The sequence below is a fragment of the Hirundo rustica genome, chromosome 3 (genome assembly GCF_015227805.2).
Source record: "Hirundo rustica isolate bHirRus1 chromosome 3, bHirRus1.pri.v3, whole genome shotgun sequence".
NCBI classification, from domain to species: Eukaryota; Metazoa; Chordata; class Aves; order Passeriformes; family Hirundinidae; genus Hirundo; species Hirundo rustica.
Window position 1 is genome coordinate 96,481,529 of NC_053452.1, and position 16,186 is coordinate 96,497,714.

General features: G+C 38.0%; 1 protein-coding gene across 3 annotated transcripts in view; it reads left to right on the forward strand.

The window, feature by feature from the left end:
- Nucleotides 1–16,186, forward strand: part of ERICH1 (glutamate rich 1) — a 96,751-nt gene that overhangs the window by 29,343 nt on the left and 51,222 nt on the right. For all 3 annotated transcript variants that reach the window (XR_005700290.2, XR_005700291.2, XM_040060604.2), the window contains exon 3: nucleotides 3,016–3,150. Coding sequence is in view for 1 of the 3 variants with exons in the window: in XM_040060604.2 (XP_039916538.1) it covers nucleotides 3,016–3,150 (135 nt within the window). In the remaining 2 variants the exon portion in view is untranslated. The remainder of the gene's footprint in view (nucleotides 1–3,015; nucleotides 3,151–16,186) is intronic.

A 16,186-nucleotide genomic window follows, 5' to 3' on the forward strand; every position in this document is an offset into this window, starting at 1 on the left:
GGAAGTGATGTAATATGATACTGAGTAATGTTGGTAAGTGTCTTGGCCATATCCTCTGGGCACAGCACAGGGCAGCCCAGAACTCCTGGACCAAGTACTCTGGTGGGCTCAGCGTACCCAACAGCTGTGACTACAGGCATGTGCCACTGCACCTGGCTGCTGAAAAATAATTAACTGTGCTGGCCAGAACTAGGACACTGAGCTTTTCTATAAAGACCTATTTTTGGGGATGAACTCTTTCCATCTGTTTGGAAAAGTGAAACTGGGTGTTTCCACTGGATAATTTTGTGGAAAAGATCACAATCTTGGAAAGATTGGGCCAACTTATAGTTGTTTTGGCGGGGGGGGGGGGAGCTGCAGGATTTTCTAGTTTGACTTGGGTTCTCTTGAGTTCTCTTGGGCTCTTATGAGTTCTGCCCTGTGGGAACTTAACTTGGGTGTTATCAAAGCTTTCTGAGCTGCAGAGAAGCACTTCATAGGTAAGACAAAGTTTTTGTCTGATTGAAAAACTCTACAGGGTGCTGATTTTCTGTTGCTGGCAGTGGGACTTCTGTGAGGAGAGACTGGGGATGCCGGCATTGTAAATGACATTTAGCTGTTGGGGCTTTTTTTTTTTCCCATAAAATAAAACGTCAGAAAAATTAATTCATGACTTTTAACTAGTAAAAGGGGAGCATTCTTTAGTATCTCTAGTATCTGATTATATTACTAATCACAGAAGCCTCTTTATGTCACTGTTTTAAGCTCAGGCATTTTGTTTGCAGCCATGTTTGACTTTATTACCAACTCATCTCTTCTTGGCCCAAGGAGACTCAGGCTGCAAAAATCCATATGTAGATATGGTAACAGTTTGGTTTGACATACTTGCACAGGATTAGCAAAGACTAATTCTTGATTTATGAGCTCGCAAACTTCTTAAAGATGCATCTGGTGTGAATAAATATGTAATTTGGACCTTCCATTTAAAGAGGTAAAATTAAAAAATATAGTCATGAGTCATCATTCATTTCCGTAGAAGGAGTTGTCACTGTTCTTTCTTGTAGGACTGTGTGTTACAGATGGTCTCTCAAATTCTGTTATGTGTAACTATTTTGTCTGGGAGGTTATTATCCCAATATAGTTTATGCTTATATGATTAAAAAATTCAAGTTTTTCAAGACTGTTGTATATTAAGTTTAATGTTACCCTGTTCATCTTTGTTTTACTAAACCTACATAAAAATGCAAAAAAGGGGAAACTTGAAATCCTTCAGAAGAGAATAACTTAAACATTTATACAGCCTTATAATTTTAAACTGTCACTAATTAGCATTTCATCATTAATCAGCCCGGATGGGGGGAAAAAGTCAATGCAAAGTACTGCCAGTTCAATGATTAGACATCATCTACATGGAAAGTATCTGCTGAAGAATTATCCCATATTAATTTTTAAACAGTTGTTTCCAGTTGTTTCTCTTTGTCTTTCTGTATCTCTTCTGTATTTCTTCATCTTCTGTATCTTCCACTTTATTACCCCTCAAGGTAAGTATCAATACTGTAAACATTCTGCCTCCTTCACAAAAAAGATAGTATTATTCTAACGTGTTTTCAAAACAAATTTATTTAGATGAAAACAGCGGTGGTGTTTTCTGAAGTACTTTGAATGTTCAGAAATGTACATTCTTATTTTTCAAGCAGGCTGTCAGAGAAATATCAGTGCATAGTTAAATTCCGTATTAGATATATACAAGTAATTCTCATTAGGGATCTATCAGATGCAACCTCATTTTAAATATTCAGGAATTAGTCCAACCATAGTTGCACAAAGTTGCACCTCAGTGATTGACTTGGCTCATCTGGGATCTTCTAACAAGTAAGGAGATTGATTGTGTCCACCTGTCAGAAATGTTTTTATTGTATATAATTTCAATAGCTCGCTCTGTGTTTTAAAGGGACGCGTTGCCCCCAAGAAGGGATCGTTAGTGCTGTGTCTGTGCTGACTTACGGAGCTGGCTGAGTGTTAAAGAACCCAACCAAACAACAAGAAGCACAACCGAAAAAGACCAACAATCCAAAATTAAAAAAACTTCACACTGAGCTGTCTGAAACTACATTGCAACATCTGGAGACACCCTGAAATCTTGGCCTTCTGGAAAGGCTTTTTTCTCACCTGTAGTTGATCTCTTGTCAGTATTCTGCTAAGAAATATGGTCTGGTTTCATGTGAATGGAGCAGAAATGTATCTCTGTCATTTCTTGTCTGGTGAGCAAATGAAGTTTTTCCTGCTGCTCTTGCAGGTACTTTTAAATACCTTTCAAAGGGGAAAGAAATCATACAAAAACAGACTGCTGCCATCACCACAAATAGTTTCCTATGCAATGAGATAGTTGGAAAGCTGGTCCTTGGCACTTCCCCTCCTGTCCCAGAAAGAAGTAGAGCATGATGAGGAGCTGAGTCCTCTGGGGTAGGCACTGCTGAGGCTTAGTCAAGTGTGACTTTGAAACTTCCTTTGTCTTTGCACCCTTCAGAGAAGCATAGGTTGTGATTAAACAGTGTGCAAATGGGTAAACCACAGTTTTGTGATTCTTTTTCTGTTGCTTCTGTCACTTCATAATAAACTTGTATCCATCCATCCATCCATCCATCCATCCATCCATCCATCCATCCATCCAATCTTTTGTGAAGCAGTTCTTAAAGAAATAGTGTGTGCTCATGCTGAATGGGGAAAAAAATGTTTAGGGTCTCTCTTAAAATATCGCTGTAAGTGGAAGCTTCTTCTGAAGATAGAGGAGTTTTGCCTGATACAATAGGAAAAAAAATGCTTCTGGTGTAAAGAACTAACCCATGGAGTATTTGTTTATTTGTAGACGCTGCGAAATTTGGTGCAGTTCAGCTGGTCATAGGATATATTCAGTGTTCCCCACCTGACCTCTGTAAGGATTTTTGAGATCACTTACTGCTGTAGTTGGGCAAACATTCGAGAAATCTGTAGTGAGGCTAATATTGACCCAGATGCTTTGGATTTTCTGTTTTGCAGGTAATGATGATGCTGTTAAGTCTCCAAAAAGAATTTATACAGTGGATCTTCCTCCAGAGGGTTATGTTGCAGTTACTCCAGATGCTCTTAGTAATGCAGTTTCTGAAAACTCCAGCAGTAGTGCTGACTCAACAGGTGAGTTTTGTATGGTTGTTGCTGTGATGAATTTTTCAGAAGGGAAACTTCTTAGCAGCTCTTATCAAGTAGATTCAGACTGCAAGAATAAAGTATTTAAGCCGTTGCTGCCAGTGGGTGTCACTATTTTGCAACATAAGCAAAATGAGGATGTACATCCCTATGGGTTCATTTCCATTGTTCGGGGTTTCTAGACTAGATTCAGCATTTGGTGATAGCCATGCAGTGCCACAGATCTTAATGAAGTAATGTAGAACCTAACTGAGGACAAAGTCTTTAGCTCCTCCCACTCAAGTGACATGCGTATTCATATTATGCCTGCTAACAGTCACATTTTTTTTAAGGATAAACGTTAGATAAAACTGTTTTACTAAGTCTACCCTTGGTGTTCTGAGGAATTGGGTAAAGGCTCAACAACCTTTCAAATTTGCCTCTCTCAGAGCAGGTATTCATCATTGGAGTTGGTAGGGGGAAGTTGTCAATCTTTTAATGTTGGAAGGCTTTCTGATGAGAAACTGTGACCATATAATTCAGAAACAATATTTGATGTTATCAAAGGATACAAGAGAAGAACTACAGAATCTGTAAAGTGGGTTCAAAGTTGAGCTCAGTTAAATACATGGTTTTCTGAATGACATTGCCAGAATTCAGTTGATTCTGTCTGTCTTTACAAGAAAGTCCTAAGCTTAGACAAGAAAAATGAATTTTTTCAATTGCTGTGTTCCTATGGCTATATCGTTGTCCAAAATTGTGTATCATTGTCATTGGCCACTAGGGACGTTATATAGCAACGAAGACACCCAGGTAAGACAGCTGAAGTAAAACACCTGATAAGCAGCAGTTATTAAACTACAGGATCAATTTCAGCCTGAAAATTGCCTTAAATGCAAGGAAAACCTGAGATATAATTTGCAGGTATAGAAAGGCAAATTCTGCTTGTCTTTGCAAACAATACCCATTGAATGAATTTTGGGCTTGGAAATTTGGCCTACAGTCTGTTCTGAGATTCGGTCAGAATCTGAATACAAGTAAAGCTACTGAAGTAGCTCAAGAGACTGAGGCAAAATACAGCGTGACTGAGGGCCCATCAAAAGTATTCTTCCCTGATATGCTGGGTTTAAAGGCTATTGCTGAGTGACAAAGAAGTAACTTTATCAGAGTAACATATGAGTTGATCTTAATAGTTCTTGGATTATGAATGGAAAGATGTTCTAATTTAGAGCTTCTAGGCTGTCCTCTTCTCAGTTAGATAGGATTTGTATTTGGAATCTAGAAGCTGTTTCTAGGTTACCCTTAACTTTGTTCAGTTGCAGAACTGTCTTCGGACAGTTCACGGGGTTTCTCTTTCCCAGCATGTCAGATTCAAGCTGCTTATTCTGATCTTGAGGCACCTTTTCTCGCCTTCCATGCCATATAATTTATTATTTCATGTACTTTCCTTTCAGATATTAGAGGAACACTTCTTCCTCTTCTGTGTTTTGCTGAAAGACTAAATAAAGTCTCATAATACTTTGTAGGTAAATTGAGTTTTATAGAGACTTAAGTTGCTTTTAAATAAAACACTAACATACATACTGAACACTGCTGCAACCAAGATATATCCTTATTAAGGCATTAGCACGGAACTTTAGTGGCAAATTTATTCAGCTGCTGTTTAAAATCTGAGAATAAATGAGATTATGTGTGGTGCATATTAGATGTCCCAATGATACATTATTATGCATAATTAGATTTTAGATACATTGCAAAGCAGTTAAGCAGAACAGAATTTAGGATTGAGTTGAAATGTTGTCTCTTTCTAGAGTTGTATAAATACCTGCCTGGTTTTGCTGTGGATAAAGTATTGAACAATGGCCTTATTTGCTCATTTTTTAGATTTAATATTTTCCCTTACTGTTTCAGTTGTTTTCAACTGTACTGAACCATGATAGCAGTAAGTAGAGTTCTGATGTTGCTTAGTGACAATATTCACTATTGGATAGAGAATGCTGTTAGCTGATCCCAGTTTCACTGTTCAGGAAGAGTAAGTTTTGGGTTTTAGCGACTTTTTAAGCAGTTAACAAAGGATGTGGAGTTCTTGGAGGCTTACTTTGGGATTGGTTTGTTATTTGGCTTTGCATTTTGTGCAAAGTTCTTTATTATCCTTTGTTACGCACATTTGCTATGTGCACTTTGCACATAGAACCAAGAAAAAATAAATTTGAAGTGAAGGTTTTTAATCTGTGTCTCCTTCTGCAAGGTAGGCTTTACTATAGGTTATTATTAAATTATTCTTACCACGTATTTGCCTAATTATTTTTTAAAACTTCTTTATAGGGAGATTTTTCTTAGATTCCCTTTTTTTGCTTTAGTGTTTCACTACCCTGTAATGCTAGGTCTTTCTTGCTGCGGTTTAGACCCTTATTTGTTTTGTCTAAATGAGGATTGCAGAATTGGAGATCTGTGCTAATCTTGCAAGGGTGAGGTGATGTGGTTCACTTTAGTCATGTATGTCATTTAAGCATAGACATAAAATCTATTGCAGGATGAAGTCTATGATTTCAGGGCAGTGTTCATAAAATATAAAAGGAACACCTTAAGCAAGTGCACTATGGATTATTTAGTTTGCTCACCTAGATTTAGTTGTATATCCTTTCTTTAGATATTTTTGAAGGGATAAAGAAAAGGTCTAATGAGAGCCTTTGACACTGAAGGAAAAAGAGGGTGCATGCATGACTGTATGTATGAATATTTTATATATATAAAATAAATCTATTATGTTTAGAATTGTCCCAGGAATTCCCAAAAGACCAGTTCCACAAGGTGAAGCTGAGTTTTGGTGTATGCGTTGTTTTAATCCTGATAATATCTATATGATTTATTTTGTATGGCAACAGGTAATCTTCCACTGTGTTTCCTAAAAAATTGAGCATTTGTTTATGTACAGGGTAAGAAAAGGTTCCCGTGCTATCCTTTTCTAGCTCAGAGCTAAGGGGAATTAATGATGTGGAAAATCAACAAAAAGAAATCTGACTCAAAAATTAATTTCATTGTTTATCAGACTTGTCTCATGGAAATAATATGACTCTATTTTAGGATTTAAATTTTTCAGTTACACATCACTGTGATTCGCTGTGTCCGCTCAATAAATTAAGAAAACCAAATATGAGTCTATCTGAATGAATATAAGAAGATCATCAAGAGGAATAGATGTGCCATGGCTGACATTTCATTGTGGTAAATTAGTCTGTGGAAGACAAATATTCAATCACTAAAATTTGTATTTCAACATCAACTGGTTTTGAGAAATGATTTAAAAGATGAAGTTAATTCAAATTATAAAATTATTTCCTGTCAGCTATAAAATATATTTGAGTTTTTTCCATTATTATTGTTGTTTAAACTGCTAGTTCCATTATGGTTGATGTCAGGATGAAATTAATGATACACAGAATAGCTTCTGAACAAAAGAGGAGAAGAAAATTCAGGGAGTCTCTTACATGTCTGTAGCATCTTGATTCACCTAGAGGCAGCCATTTCAGGAAGACTTAATGGTGCTTAACCTTATGTTTGTTTTTAAGGAGATACTATTATAAATCATATGTTGACTACTTACATTCTTGGCAGGTGGTTGGGAATGTGATACAATACAGAGCTGATGTACCAAGGGAGCAATACGTTTGAAGCAGCTAAGGTCAGCAGCAAACTTTTTTTTTGCTGATAGGAGGCACTAGTTGTGAAACTCCCAACTTTAGAGGAATCATTAGATGGTTTAACTTAATCTTCTGTACCCATTGAGCTCAGCACTTTGCATTTAGAAGAAACCAAACCAAAATAAGCTGTTCACATTTCAAAGCTGTCACAGGCACTCCACTACTTTCTAGTGCTAACAGTTAATTGGTCTCACTCTGTTTAATAAATTTTTTTAGAACTGAAAGTTGCTTTTTCTGCCTTTCTCCATCGAAATGAAGGGCGCCCATTTAGCAGTATTTTCTTCCCACAAAGAAGCACAGTAATCAAGTCACCATCAATCTTTTTGATTAAACAAGTTCACTTGTGCATTGCTTAAGATACTTCAATTCTCAAGTCACATTTGTAGCTCTTTTTAGGTATTAACCCTTTCACAGCATCTTTTTAAGAATATAAACTCCACTACTGCTTGTAGTATTTGTATTTCTTTATCCGTGAAGAGACTAGTTCTGTATCAACGTTTTAGATATGTTTTCAAATTAATCAGAGGGTGTGACAGTAGACAAAAGTTACAAGAAATAATTCATTAAAAAATTCTTCTGCTTTAATTCCACATCAGCTCATTCGTGTATACAGTTATCTCAGTGATATTACAATAAATACTGGTTGTGTAGGGCTTCTTAACTGTAAATGAAAACGTTTAACAGTACTCAATTTACTTATTTTAAATAAAAGAGTTCTGGAAATAACTCAACATGAGGTAAACTCAACTTCTCTTGAAAACAAAGGAGTTTAAGAACACTTAAAATTACTTTTCTGTACCTTATATCTGAGAGAAAAAGCTATGAAAAAAACCTCCTGCAAATCAGTCTGTCTTATAGTGCGTTCTGTCAGCTGCTCCTGCACTGATTGTGCAGAGTCTTGTGGCAACTTCTGTGAGAATATCCAAGGCTTATAATAAACAAGACTAACTGAGGGAATTGTGGCAGTTGCAGAGTAAGGATTCTGCATTTGAAAACTATAAATAATAAAATTCTTTCCAGTTTTGTTCATTTTTTAAATAGAACAAATCTATTATTCTTATGAGCAAAAATCCTATTTAATTCATTGCTTCTTTAAGTATGCCTGAATAATGAAAGATGCTACAGTACAGCTCTTGGTATAATAGCCAGTGTTTTGCTACACAGATGGCACCAAATCATATTTCAAATCATAGCATAAATAAGTGAATGGGATTGATATACAGATGTATAGATTTTTTTCTACAACTTGCTGGAAAAAAGTTTTACTGTTCTGCTTTCAGCTACTTTTATAACTGTTACTTTGAGGTTTGTCTCTCTTTCCTTCTTTTGTTAGATTTGTTAGGATGGTCTTTCCTTTTCTGCTAAGGGTGGCATGGACTTGCAGGTTGAAAACTTATTTGTGGAAGAGTTACTACTTTTAAAAGTTGGTTTCAATAATTCAGAAAGGAAGGAACGGTGATTATGTGGTAGTTTGGGCTCTTTTGTATTTCTAATAGTTAGGCTAAGGTGTTGTGGTTGTTTTGGGTTTTTGTTGTTGTTGTTTGGGGTTTTTTTGTTTGTTTGTTTTGGGGGGGTGTTTGGGTTTTTTTGTTTTTGTTTTAATTGATTAATTCCTGTAGTTAATTTTGAGGGTTCTGGTTTTAATTCTCCGCCAGTTTGGATGTCACTGTTTAGTATTAAAACAATATATCTTTGCATGATAAAATTACAGGTGATAACATTCTGTAGTTTAGCTTTGTCCTTGCAGAAATCAATGTATCTCTCCCAGTTTGTGAATGGCAGACTTTCTGAGCCATCAACAGCTTCAGGAATTCCCATGTGTATGTCATCATTAGAAAGCAAGCTGTAGCAATTACACCTCTATTGGGCTTGTTACTATAAGCTTTTTCAAAATATTGTGGTGTTTAGAGATTAATCAATAACTTGGAAGGAGAGATGCCTGTGAGGTTAAGGAACTTTCTTCTCTACAGCCTGTTCCTTCAGCTTAAACGCACTTGACATTTTGGAATCAGTTACTGAGAAAGATGCCACAAACAGAGATGTAGGACAGCTACAGCTGAAGATTGTGTAGTTCAAATGTCTTCCTTCAGTGTCCTCTTGGCAGACCTTGTATTTGTTGATAGATGCAATGACATTCCTTAACAGATAAAATTACCACCGTTTTCTTTCTGAAATTGAGTAAGATTAAATAACGATTTTTATTTTCAGAGTGCAGATAAAGTACTTAATCATTTGTTAAATCTGACTTTACTTTTAGGAAAAAAAAAGAAGTCTAGATCCAGTAATGTTCGTATGTACACTGACATTGCTATGGGTTGATTGCATCACTGGAATTATATTAAGAAATACCTAAATCAACTTCTCTAATACAGCTTTGGAAAATTTGTCCTTTTCTGTTTGAACAGGAGATGATTTCCTTTTTGAAATGACACCTCATTTAAGAGTTGTCAAGAATTCTAGTTATGTGTTTAACTTTTATCATACTTAATTTTAAGGAATTAAGTGTATACTTGAAAGAAGATGCTTGCTGATGTACTTGTGTTGCAAAAGCAGACAAGTGTGATGCCATCTTCTTGGAAATATTTCTAGTGTACTGAATGTGATACAAATTATAAATATTTAAGATGTAGATTGGGCAGGCACTTAGGAAAACATCTCCAGACTATCAGTGTCCTGGAGCAGTGTTACAGGCAAATTCTGTGCTCTGTCACGCAGCCAGCTAGAATGGAGTAATCACTTCTCTTGAGTTTATAGCAAACAAGTCTGAACCTCCTGAAGGCAAGTGTAGAATTTACCAAGAAATTCACTGCTGTCCACTCAGGGTTTTAAACACTGGACTGGGCTAACAATTGAAACTGTAAGGATGACTCACTAATTTAGGTTTATATACAGTGTAGAAACCAGTCATTTCTAACTACCATTATCTGCAACTGTTTACATTTTTTAAATGCCAGTATATTCACAAGCATATGTGACTATTGCAGAACGCATAGTACAAATTACGAGTTTTTAATGTCACTGAAGTCTTCAGTATTTCTTGTGACAGATTCTGACAGTAAGATGTTGGTAGACCTCACCAAAACAAACAATGCAACAAAACAAACACCCCCGCCCCACCCCAAACTCCCCAAAAACCCTCTGGAAGATGGCTTTGAAAAACAGATGGCAAAGAATTTTGCCTCAGATATTTAGCTCAAATTTGTGTTTGATGCTAGGAAAGGGTCTAAGTGCTGAAAATGTATTAAGGAAAAAAGAATACATGGTAATGTGATACCCTAGTAATGCTTTACTTTTGCCATGGCTGCATGTTAATGGTTAATTAAAGATCCTTGATTTATATTTTTGTAACTTTAAACAAAGTACGTTTAGATGCTGTATTCGTTTCTGCATGCTTCTAAAAAAGCCTCAAGTATTTAAATAACAAATATTTACCTTTGAAATGAGCTTTCATGACTATATGTTGCTGTAGTGCAGAAAACAACGTGCCCCTAATCCTTGTGTAGTGGGTTGATGCTGGCTGGACCCACCAAAGCCACTCACTCACCCCCCTCTGCAGCTGGACAGGGGAGAGAAAATTTAACAGAGGATTCACGGGTTGAGATAAGGCCCTGGAGAGATCACTCACCACATAAGTCACAGGTAAAACAGCCTTGAATTAGAGACATGAAGTTCACAAACTTCTCCAAAGAGTCTATCTCACAAGCAGCAGCTCTCTGAGCTGCTGCACTGTGAATCCATCCCATGGGCGACACCTTCCCTCAAACTGCTGTGGCGTGGGTCACTCTTCCACAGAGCGCAATCCTCCAAGGACAGGCTGCTCCAGCCTAGGAGCAGGGGCCCTCTCTTCACAAACCTCCCACAGGATCACTGCCTCCCCTCAGGCACCCAGCTGCTCTGGTGTGTGCTCCTCCACAGACTGCAGGTGGGTCTCCATGGGCTGCAGGGGCACAGCTGCTTCACCATGGTCCTCACTACAGGCTGCAGGGGAATCCCAGCTTTGGTGCCTGGAGCACCTCCTCCCCCTCCTTCTGCACTGACCTTGGTGTTTGCAGAGTAGTTCTTCTCACACGTTCTCATCCCACTCTCCTCTGGCCTAAATTACTCCTGTGCAATAACTTTTTTGTTTTCATTTCTTCTCAACTAGGTTAACACACAGGTATTACCGCCATTTCTGATCAGCCATCAGAATGGCTCCATGTCCATCTTTGGAGCCATCAGGTATTGCCTCTGCTGGACCCTGAGGAAGCTTCTGGAAGCTTCTCATGGAAGCTGCTCCTGTAGCCCACCCCCACCACCAAAATCATGACCTTGCAGATCCAATACACCTGGTTTATGCCTTTCTATTTTAACAAAGTAAAGAGAATGCTTTGCTGGATCCCAGAGGAGAGATGCATGCTTAAGCAGGATAAGAATTCACCACCAAGTGTGTGTTTAATGAGACATGTTGACTCTGGTCATTTCCTTCACTTTCTGTGGTAGATCTTTGTGTTACTCCTTTGTGCTACAGTTGGTGTCTCAAGTGGAATTTCTTCTTGTTGCATGTCCATAAGTCTGGAAATAATTTGATTAAAATAGGTTATGTAGTCAGCTGAGAGTATGCATAGTAAGAGGAGAGGGAATTAGGCCCATTATCTCTGACGTGTTTTCTTGCTTTTTTTGTTTTATTTCAAATTACAGTGATGACAAATATTTTTGTTGAGCATCCTGTCCTATAACAGAGGAGTCTCAGAGAAAGAAGAGGCACTGTGGCTTTCTCTTTTCTCCTTTTCCCTACTGAACATCATTTTCCCTTCTTGCTCCCTACTGGCTGAGTGACTTCACCTCTTTCAGCTGGAGCATGCTCACCCTTTCGCCTCCCTTGCAGCTGTATTACAGGCTTCCGTTGTCATAGTGACAGTAAGGCATTCACTTTTCCTGGGCAAGGAGAAGAAATAGAAAACAACACTAACAAGCTCTTTAGATCCCAGCGAAAAAGCCAACACTGTTATAATTGCTGCCTCACTTGAGCAGACACCCAACACTTTGGAAACACTGCTTGACTACTTTCACCTTCTTTTTCATAATAAAAACATAATCAAGTCCTAAGCTTTTGTAGTTAAATCTTCAGGGAGCAGCAGCCTAAAGTCAGTATGGGGCTAGATAAAGGAGAAAGGCAGAAGACAGCTGGGTCTCTGTAAGTGTTTCATGGTTCTGAATCTTAGTTCCTCACATGTTAAAGCAGGAAATTTAATTGGTTTGTAGATCTTGGGATATTTCTGATCACATGATGTTTTAATTTTGGTTATCATTTGTATAGTTGGTTGCATGCAAAATTCTAATCTCCACTGCTGTGTATTGCTGCTGTTGCCTATGGACCTGTTGGTATTGAACCACAGTAAAACTGCTGTCCTTCATGTTAAGACCCAAATAGCCAGACAACACTCTTGTTGATTATGAGGTGTGAAAAGGTGACCCTGGCTCATCCTCTTGCTGTGAGGACCCATGTTACGCTTTCTAACAAGACTTATTTCAATGCATTATTTTCAATTTTTGAATTGAAAATAGGGAGTGGGGAAGAGGAAAGCCTTTTGTAAGAATAGGAATTCTGTATTCATACTGCCCTGGTGTTTAAATACTCTGGACACTGTAAAAACAGAGTAGAAAGTTTGTTTCTAGTATGAAGGGACTTAGTGTGACTGAGTGGTCAAGGAAAATTAAGACAGTAAAAAAAAAAAAAAGTAAGTAGTGTTAACAGTGGGGGTTTTTTTGTTTGTTTTTTTTTACACAGCTTTCTGCAAGCATTTTGTATGACATACAGAAAATGCTGCTGTCTCGTGTTCTAAGTCAGAATCAGGCCTACCTCATGATTTCATTTTGTTATTCTGTTTTTATAGCAGTAGTTGTAGTTTATGGAAACTTGTAGGCATAACAGCTACACATTGATATAGCTTCCACTAGGCTGTCTCCGTTGAGACTCCACTGGGCAAATTTCTTAATCTCATATCCTTTGCCTTTGATTCCTACCCTCTGCAAAATATACAGGTAGCAGTTTGAAAGTACTGAACAACCCTCAGTACAGCTGTAACCTGTGTCAAGGAAGCTTTGAACATCATCTTCCATCAATTTGCTATTCACAATAGCTTTGCTAAATAATTTTATTTGTTTCATTCTATTTTCATTCCATTTTATCCCTGCAAGCAAAAATTGCCTCATGAGTAGAGTTCAAATCACTAACAGGGCATAAACCATGAGAGCCTTCTGTATTGTAAAGTGCTGGAGAGAAAGGAAGCTCCTGCCTTTGTGTAGGCTCAGGATTGTTCAGTATTACAGACTGTGTGCCCATGCCATGTATCAGCCTCACTGACCCTCTTTGCAGCAATCCGTGTAGGGCTGAAGAAAATGGATAGTGCTATAGTAAAAGACAGAAATATCAGTGTACACTAATCTATTGCTGTATTCTAGCCAAAATGCAGTGCAGGCAATCTGAAGTGCATTTCAGGGATCCCCAGTTGCTTTGAGCAGCTTATGACTGAACAAAGCTGCTGCATCTCTGTACCAATAGTTCCATTTCCCAGCTGCATCGGCCGTGCGCAGGTGTGGAGGAGGCATTAGGCCCAGTAGGCAGTCTCTCCTGACAGAAAGCAAATCCCTTCCAAAAGACACAGCTCTGGCTCTATCCAGCTGATAGTGCTGCATCTCACGGACTCCTCTCCTGAAATCTGAATGTGCTCATCCTCTGGGCTGGTGTAACCAGCACAGCTGTACTGACGTGACTGGTGTGCTAGTTTGCAGTTAGCTGAGCACTCAGCTCTCTAGGGGTGTAGTGGGGAACACGGGGAACAGGCCTTCACTGACCTGTGGGACACTGCCAGCATCTGACACTACTTCTTTGCTTGACGCAGAGATTTTAAACAATAGCCTTGAACATCTGGTCTTGGTATAGCTGGTGTAATGACAGGTGAAGTTTTGTGTGAAGTCATACCTGTTCTGCCTGCTTCTGTACTATTCCATAAGAATTGAGTCACCTTACTTTCTCAAAGCTCTTTGTTTCCAGCTGGTGATATTTGGAAAGGACTTATTTATATCTCACCAAACTAATTCTCTCTTCATCCTGCTGTGGAGAGAGTAGAAGAGAATGCAGAAACAGTTTTATGCAACTATTTTTGCTTTGTTGGGATGATGATACCAGTTTTTCACCAATCTAATTGAATGAAAGGTTTCTTAAGCTGCTTTTTTAAAAAAGAATATTTAAAAGCTGAATTTCTAAACGCTAGAAACGTTGAGAGAATGCAACATAAGATAATTTTCTGATAAGTCCAACTTTAAGGTGTGTAGAACAGGATAAAAATGCCACATGACCTAAATTCCTGACTGCTAGAAGCAAATTCTGCCATTCAAATCTTTTCAGTGCATTACTCTCAGCAGATGTTGTTGGGATGGTGGTTTTGGAACAGGTCCACCATGTGAGTGTAACACTGAACTGGATATCAGCATCCTTGCACAGCTAACCACAAAATTGAATTTATTTTGTTAATTTTCTTTTGACTGGCAAATAACCATTGCACTATCACGATGCCAGATATAATACTAGATAAATAGTTTCTTTTGATATCTTGAATAGTAGGTTAGCTAGATGCAAAAATCTGAAATATAATGGAACTGTAATGGTTGCCACACCTTATGGAGGGCCTAACACATTTAATAAAAAAGATGCATCTTTAATGCACAGTGACTTAATTCCTTTCATGCTTCTGTCTTGAATTCAACCTAAGTACTTATCTGGATGGCTTAAGTTTGCACTGTGTTCACAAACCATTCCAATCTTTTTACATTTAGGTATGCATTCTATTTGAGTATTATATCAGCATTTCTTGAATCCTTGGAAATGGACAGATCTTTTGTCAGTCTGAACAAATAAAGAGCTCTATACTATTTTTGGTCACTGTGTGAAGATGGGAAGTTAAAAGCTAATACTGTCTACTGCATGTCTTCTCACATATAGAGTGCTTATTACTCCCATTATGAAGCAGCATGTAAGATAAATTTCCAAAAATTCCAAAGGCATGCAATGTTCAGTTGATAAAAATCCAATTGGCTGTAAAACTTTATGGAAAGTGGCTATCAATAAATACAGGAACTGTATATCTAGTTGCTCAGCTTTCCTGAAGAAGAAGCAAATACAGTGAAGACATCTTAAAGAGTTCTTAGTGTTCAAGTATGGCACATACTCTTTTCCAGCCTTCATTCAGTATACTAAAAACCTTAGTTTGTAACTGACAAATTTAGATCAGTTCTCTGTTAACTTTTAGACAAGGTAGCAGAATTAAATGTGCACCTTTATTAAGAGTCATTCCTCCGAGAATCTGACTTTATTGAATGCTCAGATCTAGGCACTTGTCATATCACAGGGTATATAAAATAGTAAAGATTCTGCTGTGGAAGCCCAAACATATAAGGACATGAACAAAAACCTGCATATAGTAATGTAGTTAATTATTGAGCCAGTGCTGATAGATCAGCACAGAGAGGCAGCAACTGCTGCAGGCTCCAGGGCTGCTCTGCAGGTCTGTAACACTTCATACCCTGAACTGCTGCAGTACAGCACATTTGTGCATGGATCTGATTTTTTTTTTCCCCACCTCTTCACTGGAGCATATGAGAATACTCTACTAAACTGCTTGAATAATTAGAAGAGCAAGGCACTGACTGATATACAGTAGGTGATGATAATAAAGTGTGTCTAGGATCAAGCCTCCTGTTTGGAGGAGCCTGTTTCTTTTTATGTGAACCCAGAAAGGGAAGTGAATATTCTGGGAGTTTTTACACCGCAGTTAAATACCTCAGCTGAACTGTGGCATTTGACTGAAAAGAACATAATGTCTATCCTTCTTGTTCTTCTGCCAGAGAAAAGAAGTGATTGAGTCTTTGTTCAGTACTTTATTTAGTATATAGGTGAACACTGTAGAGGAGAGAAATACTAATTTGTTACAGCTCCTTAAGAAATAAAAATACATAGCCTTAGGATAAGTGGGAAGACTTTAATAAACCAGTGATTGAGCTCTTCCACTTCCATCTCAGGATATATACTTAATTTTGTCTTTTTTTGCCAGCTTTTCTCCTCCTGAGAAAAAATGCCAGACTTCCATGGTATCCTTCTCCTTTGTAGCACTTGCTAATGAAAATGTGCATCTACCTCCATGTGGAGGGTTGACCCCAGCTGGATCCCAGACACCCAACAAAGTCTCTCTCACTCCCCTCTGCACCTGGGCAGGGAAGAGATAATACAACAAAGAGTTCACAGTTTGAGATAAGTACCAGGAGAGATGATTCCTCAAATACTGTCACAGGCAAACCGTCCTCAAAAT